This window comes from Melopsittacus undulatus, chromosome 5, assembly GCF_012275295.1.
Source record: "Melopsittacus undulatus isolate bMelUnd1 chromosome 5, bMelUnd1.mat.Z, whole genome shotgun sequence".
Taxonomy (NCBI): Eukaryota; Metazoa; Chordata; class Aves; order Psittaciformes; family Psittaculidae; genus Melopsittacus; species Melopsittacus undulatus.
This window is the reverse complement of record NC_047531.1, coordinates 58,114,370-58,140,142: the sequence shown is the minus strand read 5'-3', so window position 1 is coordinate 58,140,142 and position 25,773 is coordinate 58,114,370. Positions and strand designations below refer to the sequence as shown.

The window sequence follows — 25,773 nt, the reverse complement described above, 5'->3', positions numbered from 1 at the left end:
GACTGAAGGCATTTTATTGTCTCTTCAGAAAACCAGTAGTATGCTAACAGCTGGAGGTATACTCATCTCTGTCACTGCACGTCACTGTCACAGCGTATCTGCACTGAAGGATGATGAAGTACAACATCAGCTTAAGGAAATCTTTTTAAGTGTTCAGCCCTGTGGGTGTTTGAACTGTTCCTGTAAGTGAGCAGCCTTGAGCAAGCAACACACCTCTGAGTACAACTGACAGTTCCAGATTTTATTAGTGTTTTAATTACACAAATACAGTAGCCACTCAAATCCACCAAATCCAGCTGTGGCCTGAAAATATCCAACTACAGAAAAAGGAATGATGCATGTAGCTGAAACTGTTCTGCAATGGTCACTGAATCACTGCCTGCTCTTCAAGGCTTCCACCAACCTATGGAAAAAGGTTAATGCAGCTTACTGACAAGTCATGTCAATTATGTTGAAATACTTTTACAAGAAAGCTTCTCTTTCTTCCCCTGTGGACACCTATCTTAAGTCAGACAGGCTTTCCACAGATCCAATTCTTAATAAATACAGTAAAAGACATTTTTATAATGAAGCCTAGTTAGGCTGTTACTCACCATTCCATTGCTTCATCAAGCCCCGTGCCTTTGGTTGCAGAGGTTTTGAATATCTGCCATTTTCGGTCCTTCAGAGCCGGTAAGCCAAGCGCGTTTGCCATTTCTGTGGGAGTCATGGCCTGCTCCATGTCCTGCTTATTTGCAAACACCACCAAAATGGCTTTCTTCAACTCTTCTTCCTAAAAAAAGAGGGAATCATGTAAGAGATTGGTCTTGCAGAGACTTTTACTCAGCATCAAAACCCCATAGAATGAAAAGACACATCAGCAGCTCTCATAATGATTTTCAGTTTGCTGATTTTTGTCCTTCAGAAAATTCTTTAGTGGAAGAACAGTATTTCCTTTCAATTCCAGCATGATACCACATGGGATCAATTTCAAAATACAGCTGGTTATGCCTTATACCTTATGAAACAAGCTGGTAGTCGGATTTTACAAGGCATATGGAAGAACTTTAATGAATTGGAGGGGGGGATAGATAAAGTAATAATGTTTTGCTCAACTCATCTTCTTACCCTTATTACCTGTTCTACACATGTTCTTCGGCTTCAAAACACAGTAGGATACTAATTACTGTTAATCCTTCAGGGCCTGAATTTTGCCACCACTGTGTCCACAGGGACAGCTGCTCAGTACCAAACACATTCTTGGATGACCAAAAGGCTACATGGAATTAACTACGGAACTAACAACTGCCCAGGCACTGCTGCACAGAACTGTGAAATGGCTGCAGCATGTTTAGTGCTTTTCAGTCACAAGCGTTGCATGGGCCTACCCCGAGGACTGAAGTTTCACAAGTGAAGGTCAGTTTCACCCGATTCACTATATGAAATTTCACATGTGCTCCAAACAGAGGTTTAGTTTCTCAATTTCTGTTTCAATGCTTGTGTCGTGGTTTGAAGTCCACACACTCCTTTGTTTCCCTCCCCCCCACCTTCCCACTCCCAGAGGGATGGGGAGGAGAGCCGGAGGAATACAACTCCCATGGATTGAGGTAAAATCAGTCTAGCAATCAAGGTATAACAGAAATCACTACGCTACCACTAACAAATCAATGTTAGAGGAAATAAACAGGGAGAAAGAATACGATACCACCCGCCGACACGAGCCCAGCCTGGAAGAGAGAGCTAACCCCTCCCCTCCTGGTCAGCTTCCAGTCCCCTCCCCGAGCAGGACGTGCTGTGGTATGGAATACCTCCCTGACTAGCCCAGACCAGGCGCCCTATCTCTCCCTCCTCCCTGGCAGAGCATGAGCTACTGCTGAACCCATGACATTATCCACCCCTTATTCCATACCATTCACGTCATGCTCAGATCCCACATTTTCAATATACCATCATATATATATACATATATATATATATATACACATCTGCATACACCCAGACAGACAGAAAGAAATCATTTCTTAATACATGGACCAATCCCTATAATGCTATTGAGTCCATTTGGTCCATGATGTTAGGTTTGTAATAGTCTTTTGTAGCAGGAGGGTCTGCATGCAGTGCTGGATTGTTGCCTGCTGATGTTGATCATTCCTTTACTGCAGAACTCATCTGGTTCTATCAGAGTTCATTCTCTGTTGGGACGATGGTTAGAGGGAAGTCAGGGCCAGTCGCTGGTGACCTGAAGACATCTAGTTGATGGACTATAAAAATATTACACAGCAAGCAACAACGTATAATTAAGTTCATTGGCTGTTTTCCCCTAAAATCAAATCCCCTTGAGGTATACATCAGACTTCCCCATCTTCCTGCATTACCCACCAAGTATATCCGGGTCCTTGAGCAAAAGCAATCCCACGAGTGGGTTTGCCTTGGCCTGAAACAGGAGTAACTCAGACTGTCTTCCCTAGCAAATTTCTCATGTGCACTACAGGAACCTTGTCCCCCTCTACAATATGTAAAAGTTCTGACTGGGCTCGGCCAGCCCTGTTAGCAGATCCTCTGGTGTTGACCAGCCAGGTGGCCTTTGGTAAATGTGTATCCCAATGCTTGAAAGTTCCCCCACCCATTGCTCTCAGTGTAGTTTTTAACAGCCCATTGTACCGTTCAATTTTCCCAGAGGCTGGTGCATGGTAGGGGATGTGATATACCCACTCAATGCCATGTTCTTTGGCCCAAGTGCCTATAAGGTTGTTCCGAAAATGAGTCCCATTGTCTGACTCAATTCTCTCTGGGGTGCCATGTCGCCACAAAATCTGTTTCTCAAGGCCCAGGATAGTGTTCCGGGCAGTGGCGTGGGGCACAGCATCCTGTGGTTGTTTCCACCATGTTTCCAGCCATCCTGTGGTTGTTTCCACCATGGTAAGCACATAGCGCTTGCCTTGGCGGGTTGGGGGGAGTGTGATATAGTCAGTCTGCCAGGCCTCCCCATATTTATCCTTCAGCCATCGTCCTCCATACCAAAGAGGTTTTAACCGTTTAGCTTGTTTAATTGCAGCACGTCTCACACTCATGAATAACCTGGGCGATAGCGTCCATTGTTAAGTCCACCCCTCGATCACGAGCCCATTTGTACGTTGTGTCTCTGCCCTGATGGCCTGAAGTGTCATGGGCCCACCGGGCCAAAAATAATTCGCCTTTATGTTGCCAATCTAAGTCCATCTGAACTACTTCAATCTTAGCAGCTTTATCCACTTGTTGGTTATTGTGGTGTTCCTCAGTGGCCCGACTCTTAGGTATGTGGGCATCTACATGGCGTATCCTCACCACCAGCTTCTGCACCCGGGCAGCGATATCTTGCCATAATGCAGCAGCCCAGATGGGTTTACCTCTGCGTTGCCAGTTGCTCTGCTTCCATTGCTGCAACCACCCCCACAGGGCATTTGCCACCATCCATGAGTCAGTATAGAGTACTGCCCACCTTTCTCGCTCAGCAATGTCCAGGGCCAGCTGGATGGCTTTCACCTCGGCAAACTGACTCGATTCACCCTCTCCTTCAGCAGTTTCAGCAACTTGTTGCTGAGGACTCCATACAGCTGCCTTCCATCTCCAATGCTTTCCCACAATACGGCAGGACCCATCAGTGAACAAGGCATACTGCTTTTCACTTTCTGACAATTTATTATATGGTGGTGCCTCTTTGGCACGCATCACCTCCTCCTCTGGTGACATTCCAAAATCTTTGGCCTCTGGCCAGTCCATGATGACTTCCAGAATGCCTGGACGACTGGGATTTCCTATCTGAGCTCGTTGTGTAATTAGTCCAGCCCATTTACTCCAAGTAGCATCAGTTGCATGATGTGTAGAGGAGACCCTGCCTTTGAACATCCAGCCCAGCACTGGCAAGCGGGGTGCCAAAAGGAGCTGTGCATCAGTGCCAATCACCTCCGAAGCAGCTCAAACCCCTTCATAAGCTGCCAGTATCTCTTTCTCCGTTGGGGTATAGCTGGCCTCCGAGCCTTTGTATCTCCGACTCCAAAAACCAAGGAGTTGACCTCGAGTCTCCCCTGGAGTTTTCTGCCAGAGGCTCCGGGTAGGACCATTCTCCCCAGCTGCAGTATACAGTACATTTTTCACATCTGGACCGGTCTGGACTGGTCCAAGGGCCACTGCCTGAACTATCTCGCGTTTAATTTGCTCGAAGGCTTGTTGTTGCTCAGGACCCCATTTGAAATCATTCTTTCTCCAGGTCACATGATAGAGAGGGCTTACGACTGAACTGTAATTTGGAATGTGCATTCTCCAGAACCCCACAGCACCCAAGAAAGCTTCTGTTTCTTTCTTATCAGTTGGTGGAGACATTGCTGTTATCTTATTGATTACTTCTGTAGGGATATGTCTACGTCCGTCTTGCCATTTCATTCCCAAAAACTGAATCTCCCGTGCAGGTCCCTTGACTTTACTCCGTTTTATGGCAAAACCAGCTTTCAGCAGGATTTGGATTATTTCCCTCCCTTTCTCAAAAACTTCTTCTGCTGTATCACCCCACACAATAATGTCATCGATGTATTGCAAGTGTTCTGGAGCTTGCCCCTGTTCCAGTGCAGTCTGGATCAGTCTGTGGCAGATGGTGGGGCTGTGTTTCCACCCCTGGGGCAGTCGGTTCCAAGTGAACTGGACACCCCTCCAAGTAAAAGCGAACTGTGGCCTGCACTCTGCTGACAAAGGAATTGAGAAAAATGCATTGGCAATATCAATCGTGGCATACCACTTGGCTGCCTTGGACTCTAATTCATATTGCAGCTCTAACATGTCCAGCACGGCAGCACTCAATGGTGGTGTGACTTCATTCAGGCCACGATAGTCTACTGTTAGTCTCCACTCTCCGTCAGACTTTCGCACTGGCCATATGGGGCTATTAAAAGGTGAGCGGGTCCTGCTGATCACTCCCTGCCACTCCTGTCTACGGATTAGATTATGGATGGGAATCAGGGAGTCTCGATTGGTGCAATATTGCCGCCGGTGCACTGTTGTGGTCACAATTGGCACTTGTTGTTCTTCGACTTTCAGCAACCCCACAACAGAAGGATCCTCTGAGAGACCAGGCAAGGTGGACAGCTGCTCAGTTTCCTCAGTCTCCAAAGCAGCAATACCAAAAGCCCACCGGTACCCTTTTGGGTCTTTGAAGTACCCTCTCCTGAGGTAATCCATGCCGAGGATGCATGGAGCCTCTGGACCAGTCACAATGGGGTGCTTCTGCCATTTCTTCCCAGTCAGGCTAATTTCAGCCTCAAGTACAGTCAACTCTTGGGACCCTCCTGTCACTCCAGAAATATAGATGGGTTCCACCCCTTGACAGTTCGATGGCATCAGGGTACACTGTGCACTGGTATCAACTAGAGCCTTATATTTCTGTGGGGCTGATGTGCCAGGCCATTTGATCCACACAGTCCAGTAAATACGATTGTCCCCTACCTCCACCTGGCTGGAGGCAGGGCCCCTCTAATAGTCATCATCATCACAATCTTGGACACCTAAGTCGTGTTGAAAGGGATTACTCTTCTTTATCACAGGAGCTGGAGTAAAATCAGCTCTTCCACTCCATCTGGGAACCTGTTCACCAGAGACTGAAGCTGCAGCTCTCATGGGGCGATCAGTCTTGGCCCTTGCTCCACTCTTCAATTCACTCACACGTTCCTCCAAGGCTGAAGTAGGTTTTCCATCCCACTTTGTCATGTCTTCTCCATGATCCCGCAGGTAAAACCATAGGGTGGCCCATGGTGTGTATCTTACATATTTTCTCTCTCGAGCAATAGGACGCCTTTTGTTAATAGCTGAAACGCGTGTTGGCACATGCGAGGAGCTAGATAAATCAGACAGATCATCCCTCAACTGTTTGAGATCATGAGACAGTTTTTCCACAGCTGAGATGATGGAAGGGGTAAGATTGTCTTCGAATTCTCGGTGTTTATGAACCATTTCATCCATTTAGTGGTGCTATGTCATTCCAGGTTACCATTGCCAATGGATGGGCATATGACAACGGTGCGTTTCGTGTAAGTTTTCGCCACATGGGTCGTGTGCATTCGACTTCATCTGGGTCTATGGGTACATTCCCATTATTCAGCTTGGTTTGGTAGATCATCTCTACGATAGCTGATTCCCTCAGGGACTGGATACCTTTGTCTATACTAGTCCACTTGGCCAAACGACTCATAACATCATCCTTGTATGGGAACCTTTCTTTCACAGCTGCCAAAAGCCGCCTCCAAAGACTGAGGGACTTTTTCTCTCTTGCAATTGCTTTGTCAATTCCCCCTTCTCTAGCAAGTGATCCCAGCTGCTTGGCTTCTGTACCTGCTAGTTCGTGACCATTGGCCCCATTATCCCAACATCGGAGCAGCCAGGTGATGATGTGCTCCCCTGATTGACGGGTGAAATCTTTTCGCATATTCCGCAGCTCAGTTGAGGTCCAAGATCGAGAAGCCACCTCTTCTTCTTCGTCGTGTGATGATGACCCCTCATCAGATACTAGACCAGGTAGTGGATGCATAGTTTCTTCATCCTGCCTCTTCCTTCTTGCCTCCTTTCTGGTTTTTCTCTTATGTACAGGAGCAACCGATATTGGTACGAATTGGTCCTCTAGTTCAGCTGCAGTGATTATCACTGTAGTTTGAGTAGCAACTGTACTTGTTGCTGGGGTAGCTGCACTGTCTGTCGCAGTAGAGGGTTGAATAGCTGCTGTACTCGTTACTGGGGTAGCTGCACTGTCTGTCACAGCTGAAGTTTGGGTAGCAACTGTACTTGCTGCTGGGGATGGTGTAGCTGCTGTACTTGGAGTTGGAACAGCTGCGCTGACTTCTGTGTTGCTCTCAGATCCAGGGACATTTTTTTCTTTTTGAAGGGGGTGGGTAGTGTCGAACAAGGCCCTATAGGCATAGGCCAAGCCCCAGCACGTTGCCGTAATTCGTCCATCTCTGGTATGGCCAGGACGACAACACACCTCATTTAGGTGTTTTACTAATTCTTCCGGATTCTTCACTTGTTCGGAAGTAAAATTCCAAAGTACTGGAGGGGCCCACTGACCTAGATGCTTGCCCATACTATCCAACACACCCTGCCACTCATGACTGTCCAGCCTCTGGGAAGATCTCCTGGTCCTCCTATGTCATCGTTTAACCCCAATACAGGACCAGACCTGACTCCGCTTAACTCTTGAAATCAGATTAAATAATTGTGGGCAAAACACACTCTGTATGCGTGCTACTATGGTGATCCCCATCACAATCAGCATACAAGTCTCAACAGTATTAAAAGGCCATTCAAAAACTTCAAAACCTTCAAATGATGTTGTAGACCATCTGGAGAGAACACTTGGAGGATAGAAGAATGTCTCCTTCACAGGTTGACCACCCGAGAAGGAGAAAAAAGATGTGAAACTGCTAAGCACTTCTATTATATACCTCCCAAAATATAATGTTGGTGACCATACCGGGAGCATAAACCAGATCAGTTTCATGATCAATGCTTCTATTGTATTACAAGTCATTAACATAAAGTACAATGAGACAAGAACCTTAGCCCAAACCCCATACTTGATAAACACTAACACAGCTAATATATATGACAAGTAATTGGTAAAATCCTGAAACCGTGAGATCAAGAGAAAAAACTGTAAGAGCCAGTAAATCAGCATTGTGACAAATGACTATAAATCCTGTCAGACTTGTTGTTATTTCATGGGTTTGTGCCCCACGTTGGGCGCCAAAAAACTGTCGTGGTTTAAAGTCCACACACTCCTTTGTTTCCCTCCCCCCCCCCACCTTCCCACTCCCAGAGGGATGGGGAGGAGAGCCGGAGGAATACAACTCCCATGGATTGAGGTAAAATCAGTCCAGCAATCAAGGTATAACAGAAATCACTACGCTACCACTAACAAATCAATGTTAGAAGAAATAAACAGGGAGAGAGAATACGATACCACCCGCCGACACGAGGCCAGCCCGGAAGAGAGAGCTAACCCCTCCCCTCCTGGCCAGCTTCCAGTTCCCTCTCCGAGCCCAGCCCGGAGGAGAGAGCCAACCCCTACCCTCCTGGCCAGCTTCCAGTCCCCTCCCTGAGCAGGACATGCTGTGGTATGGAATACCTCCCTGACTAGCCCAGACCAGGCACCCTATCTCTCCCTCCTCCCTGGCAGAGCATGAGCTACTGCTGAACCCATGACAGCTTGTTTCCTTACCTCTAACATAGCAACGAGCTCTGATTTTGAAGTGCCAATTCTGTCTCGATCACAGCTGTCCACTACATAGATGACCGCATCTGTATTTGAATAGTAACACCGCCAATATGGCCTGCAGAAGAAAGATTAAGTCCCAGTCATATAATTTGCACTTTTAGCAGCACTTTTTAGCCAGATAATGAAAACCAGATTACGCAGAGGAAGCAAAACCATCTCTGGGTGACAGGAAGCACATAGTAGCTATCTTCAAGAGACAGAACAAATACTATTGGGGCAGGGGAGGAAGGACATATAAAAAAAAAAAGCAGTTTAAAAACAAGGAAAGAAGTGCTGTGGACAGACTTATTTGAGAATCAGCCTGCAGGACATCAGGTCCATAACTAAGGGACAGGAAAGCAAAGAACACTGAAACACAGAGAAATCTGAAATGACTAATACAGGCAAGTAATTAACAAGAAACCTTTTTCAGAATTATCTTACCGAAACTAAAAAGGGAAGGAACCTGCAGGTTACGTATGCACTAACTGTGCTCCACCTCACTACCTAGTGCTCAGGAAGCATTCATGAAAAGGTCATAGCAGGGTACCGAAGAGCTCACTACAATTATGCATATAACAACTCATTGCAAAACTTGTAAAGCTCGCTAAAAATGTTATTGTCTATACCTAAATTCAACCTCCTTGCTTTGCATTAACAACATTTAAATATCCCTTGGGGTTTACATCACTCACTTCCCTCTCAGAATGCTACACAACTGCCTCCAACACAAACTCATTTTTCAAAGCAGAACTGTAGAGAAGTGAAAACATTTGCTTGTTCCTTTCCAACCTGTAGTCCAAACCAGGTTTCACTGAGTGAATTCATCAGATGAAAGCGCTCTCCTGACAATGGGCTGTTTTTAAAAAGAACCAATTTTAAGAAGTGCCAGCTGAGAGAATTCCAAGAACACCGCACTTCTGAGAGACATTTAATTGTATCTTTTGATTTCAAGAGATCTATTACCTTATGCTTGTCTGTCCTCCCAAGTCCCAGACTTGAAACTTCAGATTCTTGTATGTCACTGTCTCAACATTGAAGCCAATGGCTGAAACAAAGTTAAACAGTTGGTGATTTCTCTTTATTTCTGAAGAATGTTACAGCCCTTAGTTTACAATTTTCAGGCCTGAAAATTCTCAATAGCTCCATAATGAAGTTCATACCCCAACATCTATGGCTCAAAATAATGCAGCCATTTTTTCCTTTGAACAATAAAAACACATTCCAAACATATTGTAAAGATTTCTAACAAATGCTAAGGTTGTTAAAAAAAATCCACAAAAGAAACAGAGCAAGTGTTAAAGGAATGGCCTGTTTTGATAACCAAGTGCACAACCAACAGCAATAAACCACTAAGAAAAGTGTCCTTCGTGTCAACACCTCGTAAGACCATAGCAGAACTAACTTCTCAGCAAAATACGTGACACTGTGGTATCTGGAAGATGGCAGTAATGTTACAGCACATCACATATGTGATCCTTTTTCCTGCCAGCCCAGAGAAACTCAACATAGGGAAGTGAATGATGGATGCAGACTACCTAAAACTTACGGAGGCTGAAATAAGCAAAACCTTAGGGCAAAAGGATTATGACACATTAAGCTGCTGGCTTCTAAAAGGTAAAAAAGACCAAACTAAACTCAGTTTATCATGGCCATTCAGAAGGAACCCAAGAGATATGACAGGAACTCAAAAGCCAAGTACCTCTTGCCTTTCAGATTACACAGAGTGATCCCACTTTGGCACATACACCTGGGAGTTTTTTAAAGGTGGGTACAGCCACATGAATGCTGAGGCAATTGAGGAAATCAGCTAGTTTTTTTAAGTAAGTACCATCTGCATTTTGTTACACTTTAGACCCTTGTCAAAAAATTAAGAAACTAAACAGGTACAATTCACTGACACCATCCTATGCACAATAATGATCTCTAGAATTCTCATTAGAGCTCTATTTGGAGACAAAAATATTACTTACTCAGTCAACAGTTAGCATTTACTGAACATTTACCTTCGAAATCGCAGTAACAACCTCAAGGTCAAGTACGTTTTGTTTTCAGGAGGGCAGCATAAAATACTCCTTTATGTAGCGCTTCTATAGCATGCTGTAATACTGTTGTGCAAAAGTTCTTGAACACACCACTGCAAGGCTCCCAGGGCACAAGATACTTTTATTTCTAAAGGAAGCATGAAGCAAGTTCAGCTGACAAAGCTTATGTGTTACAGCTACAGGCAAACTGGCTGCTTTGACTTACTTGGAATGGTGGTAACAACTTCTCCAACTTGTAACCTGTAAAGAATGGTTGTTTTTCCTGCTCCATCCAGTCCCAGGATGAGAATCCTCATCTCTCGAGTTCCAAACAGACTGGAAAAGATGGTGGAGAAAAAGCCCCCTACATAAAACAGGACAGAAGGACGTTTCAGTGTCAGCTTGGGATATGGAGGCTATGGAAAGGCAGACAGATCCACCTCATTTTTTACTGAGATACAGGATGTGTCTTTGCTCCAGTGATAATAGACAAGTTCAGGCTGTTGCCCAGATACCCGTGTGCTGAATCACGTTACATTTTTCTGGCTTTATACTGTTATTTTATGGTAGCTCAATCCAGCAAAATCACATTGCAGAAACATCAAGCTTCCTCATTGTGGCTACGACTTTGCTTTTCCTCTTCTCTCATTTGCCAAAATCTGAGCCAACTTCTTCTTTCTTTGTTTTGGACTCTACCTGTTCAATGCAACAGGCTATGCGACAACACAGAATCATAGAATAGTTAAGGTTGGAAAGGACCTTAAGATCATCAAGTTCCAACCCCACTGCCATGGGCAGGGACACCTCACACTAAACCATATCACCCAAGGCTTCATCCAACCTGGTCTTGAACACTGCCAGGGATGGAGCATTCACTATCTCCCTGGGCAACCCATTCCAGTGCCTCACCAGCCTTACAGTAAAGAATTTCTTCCTTATACATGCCGAAGTGTGAAGGAATTTTTTCTGATGTTTATGGACTCCCACAGGAACATCCATTTCTTTCTTCTTAAAATTAAGTATAAAACAGTAGGTACATGTTAAATCACAGTCCACTACCAAATACAAAACCCATTCCATTTTATTTTATTTTATTCCAAAACTGGCTTGCCCCAGACTCATTTATTCTTTAAGTTCCTGTAAGACTACTTGTGGCTAGACTAACACCGGATTTGTGCCTACCAGTTGTAGAATGTGGTAGGCCAGTAATAATAACATTTTTACCAATTATCTTTGTAACAAATATATCTGATGCTAAGTAATAATGTTGTAAATCCAACTAAGCCCTGTAAAAGGTAGCAAAACACCAAACAAGCTAGAATCGCATTTGACAATGTGAAGGGATGCATTCAGAGGAACCCTGGCATGCCTGAGAGGTGGGCCTGTTCATGATGTGCAAGGCCAAGTGCAAGGTCCTGCATCTGGTTTGGGGTAATCCCAACCACAAATACAGGCTGGGCAGAGACTGGATTGGGAGCAGCCCTGAAAAGGGCAACATGGGGGTGTTGGTTGATGAGAAGTTCAACATGATCTAACAGCATAACAATGTGTGTTGCACACAGAAAGCCAATAGTGTCCTGGGCTGCATCACAAGGAGCATGACCAGCAGTTTGAGGGACATGATTCTCCTCCCTCTACTCTGCTCTCATGAGACACCCCCTGCAATGCTGCATTCAGCTCTGGGGTCCCCAGTACAAGAGGGAACTGGACCTGCTCAAGTGAGTCCAGAGGAGGCTATGAAGATGATCCAAGGGCTGGAGTACCTCTCCTATGGAGACAGGCTGAGAGAGTTGAGGTTGTTCAGCCTAGTGAAGAAAAGGCTTTGGGAAGACGCTGGGGCAGCTTCCAGTATGTAAAGGGGGCCTACAAGAAATACAGAGAGGGATTTTTTTTATAGGGGGATGCAGGGACAGGACAAGGAGGAACAGTTTTACATTGAAAGAGGGTAGATTAGGATTAGATGTAAGGAAGAAGTTCTTTATTGTAGAGTTGGTGAGACATTGGCACAGGGTGCCCAGAGAAGCTGTGGCTGCCCCATCCCTGGCAGTGTTCAAGGCAAGGCTGGATGGGGCTTTGAGCAACCTGGTCTAGTGGAAGGTGTCCCTGCCTGTGGCAGGGGGGTTGGAACTAGATGAGCTTTAAGGTCCACTTCCAGGCCAAACTGTTCTATGATAAATATATCAGAGGAGAGTCAAAACAGAGAAGGTTTGCTACTAAAATCTTATTGAAAGAGGTTCCGATAAAAAACACTCCCCGTGTTTGCCTTTCTAGGCATCTGTGATGCCTTTCCAGGGAAGAGACCAGTGAGCTACATGCTTATGCATAAAAAGGAATTAAAACTGATAACAGATTGCTTTACTTCTTCTAAGCCCACCCCATCACAGAAGCCATGCACACTACACACCCAGAAAACAAAGAGAAGGCACAAGGGACCATCTGTCAGCATTTTGCATAGTGCTGCTCAAGGCACTGTTTACTGTGAGACAGGCAAATAACCTTAGAACTGAGATGCAAAAAGTATTTCAATGTTAATATTTCCAGTAGAAGGCTACTATGTGATCCATGGACGCCAAAGAGATAGCAATTCTTTCCTCTGTCAGTAACCTTACTGACTGCCAGACACTTATTCCTTCTTACATCATATTTGGTTTTCCCACACTAAGACACTGCTCAAATACCACGTGCAATAGCACAGATTTATTCTAATCACTTAACCTCTTGATTCAGGGCCTCTTACTGCCCTATTTACTATTCTAAAAAAACCTCTTTCCATAATTAGCTTTTGATTAGCAAGCCATTACACAGGTGAACCACAGTTTAATTTAGCCAAGTCTCAGGCGTACAGAAGCATTACAACAAACGTATGCTCCAGAAGCAGCGCTGCAGAAGAGCCACACCGGCAGTAGCCACCCGGCCGCCGGCAGGCACCGTTCCCTATTGGGAGCTCAGGCTGAAGGCGGGCGAGCACCAACGGCCCCGCCGCCGGGCAGAGCCGGGAAGTGACCCCCTCCCAGCCTCTCGCCTCGCTCAGCTGCGGCGGCGCCACTCCCCCGGGCCCCTTGGCCCTTCACAGCGGCCCTGCCGCGGTGCCGCCGCTCCTTACCCATGATGAGTCAGTAGGCAGCGCCGCGGCTGCCGGCCCGCTCCCGTCCGGTGCGCTGCTCCTGCCGCTGCCGAGCGGCCGCTGCTCGCAGCCTCCACGTCGCACGGGGCGGCGAGTAAACGAGGCGCTGCCTCCCCGCTAGCCGTTTCGACACGGAGACGGGGAAAGCTCACCCTCCACGGGTGGGGAAGGGAAGGGCTGGGCGTGGGGCTCCCCGTGCAGGTACTGGAGTACAGGAAAGGACAGCTGAGGAAATAGTTTGTAAATAAAGAAGCGGGGCGGGGGTGAAATGTGGCGAATCTGCGGCACCAGCGGAAGCGGGGTGCCGGTTGAGGGGCGGGGCCCGGCTACGCGCGTGCCGGGGGGCAGCACTTCCTGCTCGACCCAGTGCGGCTGGTGGGGTGTTCCCTCCTTTCGTCCCACCTCACTGTAAGATGAGCGAACATATACACACATACGTACATACATCCTGCCCGCTGCCCACCGTGTGTACTGCGGCATGTTGAGGGGGAGATACCACTGAGGGGCTGCGGGGATTCATGACTGGTTTTTACTGAAATGGTGGAGAAACGAGAAAAAGCCCTGTTGAGCATCGAAATGCAACCAAATACACCATTAACGCCCGGTGGCGCCTGTGGAATAGGCAATAACCGGAACCTGTGTAAGAGATGATGTAATCAGCTTGTGCAGCTGAGCTGAGCTGGGGTTGTTCATCCTGAGGAAAGCTCCCGGGAGATCTGAGAGCAGGCTTACAGTACCTAACGGAGGCCTACAAGAAATCCGGCATGGAGTAACAGGACTCCGAGGAATGCATTTAAACTGACAGAGGGTAGATTCAGATTAGATACTAGGAAGATGTTCTTTACTGTGAGGCCTTGGCACAGGGTGCCCAGAGAAGCTGTGGCTGCCCCATCCCCGGCAGTGTTTAAGGCCAGGTTGGACAGGGCTTTGAGCAACTTGGTGGAGTGGGAGGCGTCCCTGCCTATAGCAGGGGCTTAGAACCAGATGATGTTTAAGATCCTTTCCAACCCAAACCATTCTGTGATTCTATGAATAAATATAAAATTGCAAAAAAAAAAGTGAAATACTTAGTAAAAACACAGAGGAGACAGAGTTCACAATGCACACATGGAGAACTGGGCTTCAGGATCAGACTGTAATAAGAGAAACCCAACACAGCTCATGTTAATTATGAGTTGTCATGCTTTTTTTTTTTCTCTTGCATAAGAGATAGTCATATCTCCTTATCTCTTATGAGAACAATCTGTAAGTACAGAACCAATTTACCACTCAAGCATGTTGGCTTCCTCCTCATGCATTTTATTCTGGTTTTATACTCCTGTTCCAGCAAGAACAGCACAGAAAACTTTACTCCCCCTTCTCTCTGAAAGCATCCATAAATGCATTATCACAGCTGCAGAACTTCTTTTCTTTCGTTTATGTCCTCCATTAGAATTCTTTCTTGCTTGAAATTTTACATTAATCTTCAGTTTTTAACAAAACAATCCTTTATTTTTCCTGACAATTTGGAACAGTAGGAAAGAATACACAAAAAACATAATCCACAGGAATAAGAAAAAAGTAACAAAATATTTTTGACATTAATTAGAAAATGTATGTTCTATAAAATAGGATGACCCAGAAAGCCTGCCTGTGTACATTTTTGCTTGCTTCAGGGGGCAAATGACATGTTTCAGTCTCTTAGCTCCTTGGTATCCTTAGGAGACCACGGATACGTCTAACAAGAGCTTGAATAAAGGTGTACCGTGACCGAACCTTAGAATATAACCTTTCGATGTCCAGAAGCTTCTTCTGCAGAGATTCACCAAAGCTGTTTGCGGCTTCAATCTGAAGCTGAGAAACAGAGATTTGTTGCAGTCATTAATACAAAACCTTTTCCTTGTGGAATGTCAGCTTATCCATCATCAACTACCTGTTATCCCTTTCATTACGACTGATTCTCTAAACCACTTCTCAAAAGTTTTTTCCAACTCCCCTAATGAATACTGCGTACATTCTTCCCTTACGTTTTTCTCTCTATATTATATAATGGATAGCCTTTCTATGGGGGTTTTTGAGTGACTCAGAACATTTACAGATGATCCAAATATTACCACCTTACAACCTCGCTAAATTTTAGGGATTAAACTCCTGTTTTACGAATCAAATGGTTTTATGTAATTTAGCTTCTTACAGCTAAATACAGTCATACAAACGTGTCTTCCAACTGAAATTTTCCTTGTCCTCCAGTGTGCATAGACAACATTTTTTACTAATATGTATGTAAACAGTCACTGAAAAAAATAATTACATTCCGGAGTATTTTAGCAAGATATTACTGTGTATTTTACTTTTGAACAAATAAGACTGGTGCCTTATCACTAAACACACATACAACTGTTCTTGTAATTCTAGATCTTATAAAGGTACTTGAGATTGTGCAGGAAAAAGATGTTCTCAAAACCCTGTGCAAACAGCAACAGAAATGTCAGTGGGGTTTATTAATAAAAATTACTGGGATTTGTCACCTCTGCATTGAATTTACACAAACTGCATCTTTTGAACTGGCCAGGATCATAAACTGTCACTAAAATGAAAGTCCAGAAAACTGCCTCTGAAGTTACACAGCTAGGAGCAGTTTTTCTTGTCAATATCATTAATAAAAAAAGCACAGCCAAGGTGGCACATCTTCACATTTGAAATAACTAATTCTAAGAGTATTCCTCATCTCTGCATTTTGTTTGACTTGCAAGTAGAGATTGTTATGCTGCAAATACTGAATTGACATCTAATAAATGGAACATGCTAAAATCTTCCTACCTTGTTGGCTTATTATTAGTCTTCATTCTGCTTATCACTTTAGCTCTATCAATTTCTGGGATATTTTCAATGGTGGGTTTTCAGCTGTATATGTTTATGTGGAACTAAGTTACTAGAACTAGTTCTGAATTATATATCACCTGGAGTCTAGTTTTAAGTAGATCAGAGAGAATAGCATGGATGTGGCCATTACTGATGCCAGAATTTTATCTGGGTTGTTTAAAACATTCATACACACAGTGCATAGTCAGCTCTAAGTTTTAGATTTTTAAAACTTTTTTTCTTTAATTGAAAAATGAAACTCTTTGTGTTTTATTTGCACATATGATTCTGGTTTTGTAGCTGGATCTCCAAAGAATCCAACTGTGCAATACCAAAAGTAGTAAAACAGAGAATGACTGTGTGGTTGCAGCCTGTTTTGAGCTCAGTTTGAGAGAAGCTGATCTTTGTGTGTAAACCTCAGAATAAAAGTTTTTGCAGTAGCTTCTTGATAAGATTCTCATCTGTATCTGTGTTATTCTCTTTTTTTTTCCTTCAGAAAAAACACATGCATCAAACCGACCAACTCTTTTGTATTAAGCTTTTGGGCAGTCCGTTGTGCAGTTTTTATTTTACTGTAAAAATCTGAAACAAGTAACTTAAGACTTGCGTAGACAGAATAAGTGTTGGAACAGGACTATTACACCATTGCTTGAAGTAAAACGTAAACTTCAAAGCTCAAGGCTGTCAGCTTTAATCCTTCATATCTACTGTGTGCATGCTTTGTTTCATTAACATTTACCAATCAGGCTTTCTGTTGCAATAATTACTGGGATAGCTCCTCAGGCCAAGCAATAAGACAAGGGGTGACATTTTTAACTAAAAGAGTGGAGATTCAGACTGAATGTGAGCAAAAAATTCTTTATAATGAGGACAGTAAAATCCTGGCACAAGTTGCCCAGAGAGGTGGTGGATGCCCCATCCCTGGAGACATTCAAGGCCAGGCTTGATGTGGTTCTGAGCAACCTGATCTAGTTGAAGATGTCCCTGCTCACTGCAGGGGGTTGGACTAGATGACCTTTGCAGGTTTCTTCTAATCCAAACTGTTCTATGATTCTATAAACTATGAAACCGCTGTGTAAGCAGAAATCACTTCTTTGCTAGCATTCACATTTTACAGTCTCCTCACAGTTTCTGTTGCCCTTTTTGATCTCATTTCTCTACAGCCTAGCTGTAGCTGACCTGTAGTGAACAGCTGCAAGATCACAGAAAATTGGGAGTTCTGCCTTCATGCTGCGAGGCTGTCAAGGATAACTCATGTTTTCAGAAAGCTGTTGTTAAAAAGTACATACTGTTTGGTTTGTATACATATAGTCTTTTAGTAAATCTAGCTGATTTTTCATTTAACTTAATACATATATTAATACTTGAAATCACATGTGCAGCAGCACAACTGCTACCTGCTTCATAATACTTTCAAAAAAAAACAAAAAAAGAAAGGATTAATGAAACATCTGCAGTGTTTCATTAATCCTAAACTAAGTTACACCCTGTTGGTACACATTGTTCAGAAGTGGGAAACTGACAGACTGCTCTGGCTAGATGCCTGTAGGGTGATGAAGTATATTCTGTACTTCTCAGTTGACCATCACATCTCACCTGTTCTATATCATGCTGGCTCACTCGATTCAGTCCCCTACTGAAATCCAAGCTAGGCTCTGAACCAAAGGAATCTAGTGGTAGAAAATGAGACATTAAAATTATGTTGGCTGGTGCTCTCCACTCGCTTTTCCACATCAGGTTACAAAACAAGATTAAAACACAGTGTTTCAAATTGGTTGGTAAACTTGCATATAAGAAAATGATTTTTTTTTATTTAAATGATTTAGAGAATATAAGTTAAGGCTATAACTAATTTTGATCACACAAGATGGTACCTTACGCATAAAGCTCCTCCCCAGATCACTTCTCCCTTTCTGATTTCCTTCCATTCCTATTTTTTTCAAAAATACAAAATCCTACACACTTCAAATCTTCTGGTGAATCAATGGTGCCTACAATTCTAGAAATAATTTTAAAGCCATCAATATTGATTTTAGTTCTTAACTTCATTTTAGATTATATTTCCTATAACTTGTTTTGAATCACTGATCTGATTATATTATTTGAACTTCACTTGGTCTGAACAACAGAAATAAAAAATAGTTAATTTTACATTCCTTTGCAGGTTGTGTGTAATAGACAGAACCCGAGATCTGTGACTCAACAATATTTTTATTGCCAGTTCTCCAGCAGAAAATCCAAAGGTATGCCAAATCCAAATGCAATCTCTTATTAAATATGAATGACATAAGATTAATAGTAGTGAATCTACTTTTTGAAGTAGATTTTAAGACTCTACCTTGTAATCTACAGTTTTAAAGTTAACTATAAGAAGTTACTAAAATGCAGTTTGATGTTTGAGAAATTTTACCTTGTAGCCTTCCTTTCTGAAAGGACATCCTAGACGACATCAGTGGGTCTTGAGAGTCAGTGGGTGTGCAATGCAGTAGATAGTGTTCCAGATGACGCCAAAGAATGAAGAGACATGTTTCTATAATATCTGTAGACACATCTAAGTCAAAGAGCCTAATTTTGTTGTTTCAAGGTTGTACATTTACCATATGAGCTTATTTACACAGTTTGAAGCACATGAAGATGTTAACATCTGTCACCTGCAGCAAAAGCTTCTCGCCTCCATTTCTATGGTATGGTAATGGATCACTTGCATGCTCCTTACCTGCCTGAGCATGGTGTTGACTTGGTTGCTTCAAATGACTGTACTCACATCAGGCAAGGCTGCAAGAGCACATACTTCCCAAAGCAGGTTTCAAAGGAATCAGCTGCAGACAGCTATTTTGCACATGACTAGGTACTTCCATAGAATTACTGATGTTTAGATTAGTTTTATGCAAGGTTAACTGTAAGACTGGCAAACTCCAGTTGCTCTCACAGGCACCTCAAAATCATTTTTCAAAATATTTCTTCTACCACACTTGTACATATGTGAATGTTTAGTGGGTCTGGATACTGAACTGAAGAGCTGGGCTGTAATAATTCCTCTGTTATGTTGCAGAATGTCCTAGCAGGGTCTCCATGATGGAAATTACTAACCTGAAAATATTTACATTCCGACAACAGCGGGACAATACACTCTTATTAATCTAATTTTCAGAATTTCAAATTTCCTTTTTGCAAAATACGTTGTTTGAAGTGGACAGAAATATAGGTTAAAAGAACCTGATCCTACTTCTCTGCTTTTGTGGAGCATTACCTTGAGGGTCATTTCAATTTTAGAAGGATACAAGAACAGAGAGAAAGCAACTTGGCTCGGTTGTTTATTAGCTTCACCAGGCGTCGCCTTGCCAAAACATATTTTTGGGAAGTGGAGATTTTGTCAACCCCAGCTGGCATAACTGACTGACACAGCTGTGGTAAGAAGAGGGAAAACAAGAAGACTGTAACAAATCACGGAACATCAAAAGAAATAAGCAAACAAAATTACTTATCAATATATAGAACTCCCTTGTTAGCTACTGATTCTTCAAAACTGCGCTGTTTTAAATTTGCATAACCTTGCTGACCAAAAGTAGAGAAATTAAATGTAACCCAAAGCAACTATAATGAAAATCACAATTTTGTAAAAGTTAAGCCAAATATTTTCCCCAAAATTATTCCATGGACCTTCCTTCATCAGCAGTAGAAAGGAATACGCACAAGAACTGGAACTATTTACTTGTCTAAGTTGCTTTGAGTCTCTGTTACAGCTGTGTCTAAGTTACAAACAATACAAGGGCTACAGTCAGAAGAACTATTACCTCTTTTATTTCATCTGGTGGGAGTTGCTCTACGTTTTGCAGCTTGTTAACACTCTGACGATGGCTATCGTAGTAACTGAAGAAATCACTAGTGCTTTGTTTCAGCAGGTAGACAATAATACCCAAGCCAGGCAAGTGCCAGTACGGCACCACTGGTGCTTGTGTATCTAAAAAAGATGATGAACAATTCAAAATTAAAAAATAAAAGTAAAAAAGAACAACAAATCAATAATGTATACTGTCTGTCAATAAAGCAGTGGAAGATGTGAAAGTTTATCTTTTATACTTCTGTGTCAGAAGTAACACCAATGAGACACCAGGCAAAAAGTTCTGTGGCTGCAGTACTAGAACGCAGTCAGCATAGCACAGTACTGAGTGTAACATGTGAAATGTAACTAGGCCAGAAGATTTACTATTTAAAGATTTTAACCACTCAGCTGCATAATAGCACATTGTAAGCTCTTGCCATGTGGCATAATGAATAGTTTCACTCAGCATCGAAACACATCTTACATGTCACGAATTAGGTTCTAGTTTCACCTAATGTAATCCACCACAGATGCTGAAAAAAAGAAATGCTCACTTTCTCATGTTTTGTGCTATTTATTTACATACACCTTTTTTATTGATGTGTGTGTCAGAGGCTGCCATGCAAAGTTCCAGAATTAGAAAACAGGCACCCACAGTACTGGCATAAAGTGACTCAAACTGTATGTGATACTACAGCCTCTGGTTCATTATCTTCTACTAGCCCAAAGTCACACCATTCAGTCTCACAAAACAGCAAGCCAAAAATCTCACCCTGACGAGGCCCATCTCGGTTGGTTGATTCTGACAGGTTAGGAGTAAACAGACAAACAGTGTGCTGAAAACTGGGGGCGCTTTGCAACATAAGTGACTCACAGTATTCCATCACATTTGCACAGATCTGCCAAAAGAAAATCACAGCATGTCAGTTACGCTATCTACAGGCTTCGGAGCATTGAATTTTAAATGGATAAATGTCAATAAACAACATGTTTAGTTCCCTCTCTCCTCACCAAAATGTAATGATTCACTTTTCTGGTCAGTTATAGCCTCTCTTCTATTTCAAGTCTAGAACTTGCAACCTTGCCTCTTTTCCAACCTGCTAGTTAAAATTTCTGGTCAATTTTAAGTCCCCTTTTGGCTTTAACCTACTGTTAGTCACTGCGCTCTATACTCAGCCTTTCTTTTGAAAATTTCTGATCAATTTAAGGTTTCAAAGTTCACAGAATTTGTACCCAAAACAGTAATGGCTGCTAATGCAAATTTAAGTAACCAAATTTTCAAGGCTTACTTTAAATAGAAATAAAATGTGGGATCCTCTATCAGACTAAAAACAGTATAGAGCATTACCACTATGGTATGAAAGCGTGACAACTAAACACATTTGCACAGCAGGTAAAATGTCACAATTTGAGACTGAAAGTTCTAGCAGATTCCTACATCCTTACCTGTTGCATGGCCAACTCAATTTCATCCCTCTTGTTCAATTTGTCCCCCTGTGAGTTATCATCTTGCAGTTTAAACTGACGTAGTCTTTCTGAACCACCAAAACGACTTAGAAGTCCTAAGCACTGGCGCTGTCATAAGAAATTAGCATTTTAATTAGTATTTCAACAAATGAAGTGCATGACTCTTTTCACTTAAGTGATACATTATCTCTTAAAACACAACAGCAAAAGAGAAATGCAGATAAAATTTTCTGTAAATTATATATTAATTATATTAATTAAATGTTTAAAACATAATGTTTAAACTCACCTTTAATTAATTTAAAAATGAATGGTATCCTAAAGCAGTTCCTTGAGAAACAAATGCAATTCAAATGTGCACAGCTTATGTCTCTTGCATACTGACTAGCATCAATGACAGTTTAAATTTACCCATTCCCACTTTCAACACCTTTGCGTATATAGACAAACCATCAAAATCTGGATATATAGATAATAAACACCAGACAAATAAGAGTGCAAAAACCAACTCAATAGTTTCATAAAAAGAAGTAGCAATCAATAAATTTGGGTCTAGTTTACACGTGGCATGTTAAGATCGCCCAAGTGCCTCAGAATGCAAGTCAATTTTGCGTGGAGCAGCAAAAAAAAGATATTAAAGATTTATTGGTAATTACTTTTGGGGAAGGGTAGAACACTTAAATCCTTTTATTATAGCTGCATAAAAATAACAGGACAAACTAAAGAGAAAAGCTACAATAACAGATGACTGATTCTATAATTTTATGCTGTAATTCTATCCTATGATTCACTCAGTTCTGCTCAGAACAGCTCAGTTTTCAAATTAACTAATTAAAATTCCTTACAATTAAAAAAAACCCCAACTTTCTGCTTTCCCATGGGAATTTCTTGCTGACATGATTCAGCAGAAAACCAAGTATCCCAGTATTACAGCAATCAGTTACAGCTCGCTACTTTGCTTCAGCCTGTCAGCCTGATAGTTACTATCAAAGTATTCAGAGAATACGTCTTTCTCTTTCAAACAGAAGAATTTGATAGCCCAGACCTTTCTACAGATAGCTTTCAGATAAATATTTCTTTATGAAAGCCCTTGCTCACATGACCCACAAAGCTTCAAAAACATTGCTGGATGCTGAATGCTGAGCTGTAAAGAGGTCTGCAATGATTTCGAGCTTTCAAAATATCTGCTTTTGAGCAAGACTTTATCTTGGCTTTCATTCTGGTTTCCAAGTCTGGGTTATTTTTAAAAGGGAAGGAAGTGAATAAAACACTAACACGTTTGATATTCCAAATTACTGCGCTGGAGATACGCTTGCAGCAGAAGTGGCAACAGAGTATTTCTGAGTTACTTCACATGCTGGAATTCTCCTCCACCTAAGGTGAATCGTTAGCCAGGGAGGGAAACAAAGTTCCTGATGCAGAACTCATGTTGTTAAATGCTATATTTTTATTGTTTTTTTTATTTGGTTGGGGGAATAAAAAGAAGAAAAGGTGAAAGAAAAAAAAGCAAACATACAAAAAAAACCCCAAACCACCAAACACACACAATCCAGCTCCACCACACCTCACCCGACCCCCCCAAAAAAAACCCAAGCCACCATAGTGGAAAACAGCCCTTTCATACTGCTACTAGTCAAAGGACAAAACCAGGAAGAAGCTCATCTACAAACAATTTTAAAAGGACAGGTATTAAATATAAAACTTTATTACCTGAAATCGGCCTATATGTCCTTGTAGCTCCATCTGCACCCCTTCACTAACATCAATATCCAGCTCACTCAGCACTCCTGACAAAAGATACAGGCATTAACTGTTGTTGTTTGGGGTTTTTTCCTTTTAAAATAAAAACAGGATTTATGCAGTACATTCATATAAATATTGGCATTGATCAGAAAAATTTCAGCAAGAAATACAACTCACAGTTTGCACATTGTTTGAGGAAAATATTTAGATATGAAAACAGCTAACAGGAGATTCATGACAGTGTAGCTTACTATTCTAAGTCATCTCTGTATTTTAATTACTTAGGGACAGTACTTACTGTAGGGGAAGGGAGGTTAGCATGAAAATTGCAGCTGTTGTGTAAAGCTCAGTGTACTGTAAGCAAAGAAACATTTGGGCTCAACCTACAGCTTTGCACTCCTTTCTGTCGTAGTCAGACATCTCTCTTGAACAAGCAAGCCATTAAATTAAAATAGAGAGGTTGTTATAAAATGGTAAGCAAGTCTTCTAGCACACAGAAGAAATCACTATATCCATCACAGTAATTATTAGTCCTTTGTGAAGATAAGTCACTCATGAGCAATGTTGAAATAAATAAAATTGGAGATGACATTAACAAAGACACGGGTATGCAGAAAATTTTCTCTCTTCATTTCCTCAGTCATAGGATTTGCTGAATGAAAATTGTTTTTAAGATACCACATGCACTTTGAACACTATTATTTGCAGGTCACGTCAAAGACAAAAATACTTATTGATGGCCAGCACAATGAAAAGAAAATGGAGAGTCAAATGCATAGATAAGGGTACTTTGTCCACTGCAAATCCACCATACTTAGTCCAAGAACAATTACTTAAGATTTTTTCATTTTCCCCAGAGCTATACATGTTAAGAAAATTCTGTACTGGATCAGGTATTCCCTTATATGTCTTATAATTTCTTTATAGAAAACAAAGCCTGAGATTCATGCAGCTGAGGCAAAGAGACTTCAAAACTGCAGTTCCTACCAGGCAAAGCTGCCTTGCTAATTATTCCTGTCAGGGAAGCCAGCTCCTGGAGAGATCCAACACTAACATCTTGACATCTCAGAATTGCCTGGAGAGTATCTGAATGGGAAATTAAAAACTGCAAAACCTGTATCACAAGAAGAAAAGGGAAAATATGAATGACTAAGAATTTAGCAGAAAGGAAATGATACTTTTTACTTTTGGAGAATTTTAAAGTTGTCTCCCATACCAGTGAGGATGGGATTTTAAAAAACACTTACTTTCACAGCAAAAGGACATAATTTCTTTGAATGAGCAGTAGCAGTGATACTTTAGCATCTTTTGGAACTTACCTGTCCTGCTGCTTGCAGGTGTTGTGCCATGCTGGATGTGAGGATCACTTGACACAGTTGAAGAGCTGGAAGAAGAATCTGGCGATAACGTTCCACTGGAGCAGGAATGAAGACAGGAGGATCTCTCATTCCATACATTCTTAAGAGGTATAAAATAAAGAAAAAAGATAAACAATGCAAGATAAGTGAAGCCCACTAGTGAGGCAGAGACTCAGCCTACAGTCACCTTCATGAACTTGCAAACATTCATATTTCAGTAACAGATCTGTACTTGAGCTGAGTTTATATTGGAAAAGCAACAAATTTATGATACACAGCTGCTGCAATTTGCCTAGAAAGCTACTGCCAGGTATTTTCTCTAAGCAGAGAAAATTAATTCTTTGTACTATATTACATTAAAATCAGATTACTTTGTGGTAGAAATATAACACCTGTTTACTTATACATAAAACTAAATATTCTCAAATATTTTAGGAAGAGGCGCGCTTAAACTAAAGCAACTGATAAACACAGTCCTCTACAAGAAATCCATACGGCTTTTATAATCTTATTCATCTCATTGGCACTTTTAAAATTAATAGTTGTCTAAGTCTGGAATTTTTCCACACTGTTTGAACCCCCTTTATGTCACTAAGAACTGTAAATTTAAAGCAAGGACCGAGGTTTGAAAGCAACCAAAGCAATTTCCCCCAGTTACGCAGTTTCCTTCTCTGAGATCTCTCAGTCATCTCACAATGACTAACAGTGTGGCAACACATCAAGAAACTTGTCAAGCAGTATATAACTGTGATTTTTTTTGAAACACACCATAAAATATTTCTGAAATAACACTGCTCTCTCATTAGTGCTTTATGGGGAAGGACAAACTCTGCCCTTTTTGCTCACCAACTGCAAAGCCCCCAGAATAAGTTTACAGCGCAGGCTGTTTTTCAAACATTATGTTTTCAGCATTAAATTATTTAACAGTGGTAATACATAGATTATTCCTTTCTAAGGTATCAAACAAGTAAGTTTTTACACAGTCTAACTGGGCATGCAAGTACAACTTCACACCCACTTATTTGCAATTTTTCTCTCAACAAAAGGCAGTTTTGAACTGAACTGATAGGTTAAAGAAGCACCCACACACAAAAAGAGTAAACCCCCAAATAATTACTCAAAAGACTTGTGCCTATAAAAAG

General features: G+C 42.0%; 2 protein-coding genes across 2 annotated transcripts in view; both read right to left on the bottom strand.

Moving 5' to 3' along the window:
• Positions 1 to 220: 220 nt before the first annotated feature.
• ARL1 (ARF like GTPase 1) lies at positions 221 to 13,601 on the bottom strand. Its single transcript, XM_005144346.4, has 6 exons — positions 13,379 to 13,601; positions 10,502 to 10,639; positions 9,218 to 9,299; positions 8,216 to 8,327; positions 594 to 772; positions 221 to 403 (listed from the first exon to the last, which is right to left on the bottom strand). The coding sequence occupies exons 1-6, from the start codon at positions 13,380 to 13,382 to the stop codon at positions 373 to 375; spliced, it is 546 nt and encodes a 181-aa protein (XP_005144403.2). The 5' UTR covers positions 13,383 to 13,601; the 3' UTR covers positions 221 to 372.
• A 1,076-nt stretch (positions 13,602 to 14,677) lies between these two features.
• The window catches only part of NUP205 (nucleoporin 205), a 50,430-nt gene continuing 39,334 nt past the window's right edge, over positions 14,678 to 25,773 (bottom strand). The window contains exons 34-43 of the mRNA XM_005144348.3: positions 24,593 to 24,731; positions 24,261 to 24,387; positions 23,241 to 23,317; positions 21,510 to 21,638; positions 20,836 to 20,962; positions 20,035 to 20,201; positions 19,522 to 19,645; positions 18,651 to 18,779; positions 17,837 to 17,910; positions 14,678 to 15,232 (exon numbers count right to left, since the gene is read on the bottom strand). Coding sequence (XP_005144405.2) covers positions 15,080 to 15,232; positions 17,837 to 17,910; positions 18,651 to 18,779; positions 19,522 to 19,645; positions 20,035 to 20,201; positions 20,836 to 20,962; positions 21,510 to 21,638; positions 23,241 to 23,317; positions 24,261 to 24,387; positions 24,593 to 24,731 — 1,246 coding nt within the window. The 3' untranslated portion in view covers positions 14,678 to 15,079. The remainder of the gene's footprint in view (positions 15,233 to 17,836; positions 17,911 to 18,650; positions 18,780 to 19,521; positions 19,646 to 20,034; positions 20,202 to 20,835; positions 20,963 to 21,509; positions 21,639 to 23,240; positions 23,318 to 24,260; positions 24,388 to 24,592; positions 24,732 to 25,773) is intronic.

What these genes read in the sequence shown, in the direction of transcription:
- ARL1 (XM_005144346.4), bottom strand. An exon ending in GGAGGACAGACAAGCATAAG is followed by an intron (nt 8,328 to 9,217) that starts GTAATAGATCTC and finishes TTTCTTCTGCAG; the next exon opens with GCCATATTGGCGGTGTTACT. An exon ending in AGCTCGTTGCTATGTTAGAG is followed by an intron (nt 773 to 8,215) that starts GTAAGGAAACAA and finishes CTCTTTTTTTAG; the next exon opens with GAAGAAGAGTTGAAGAAAGC.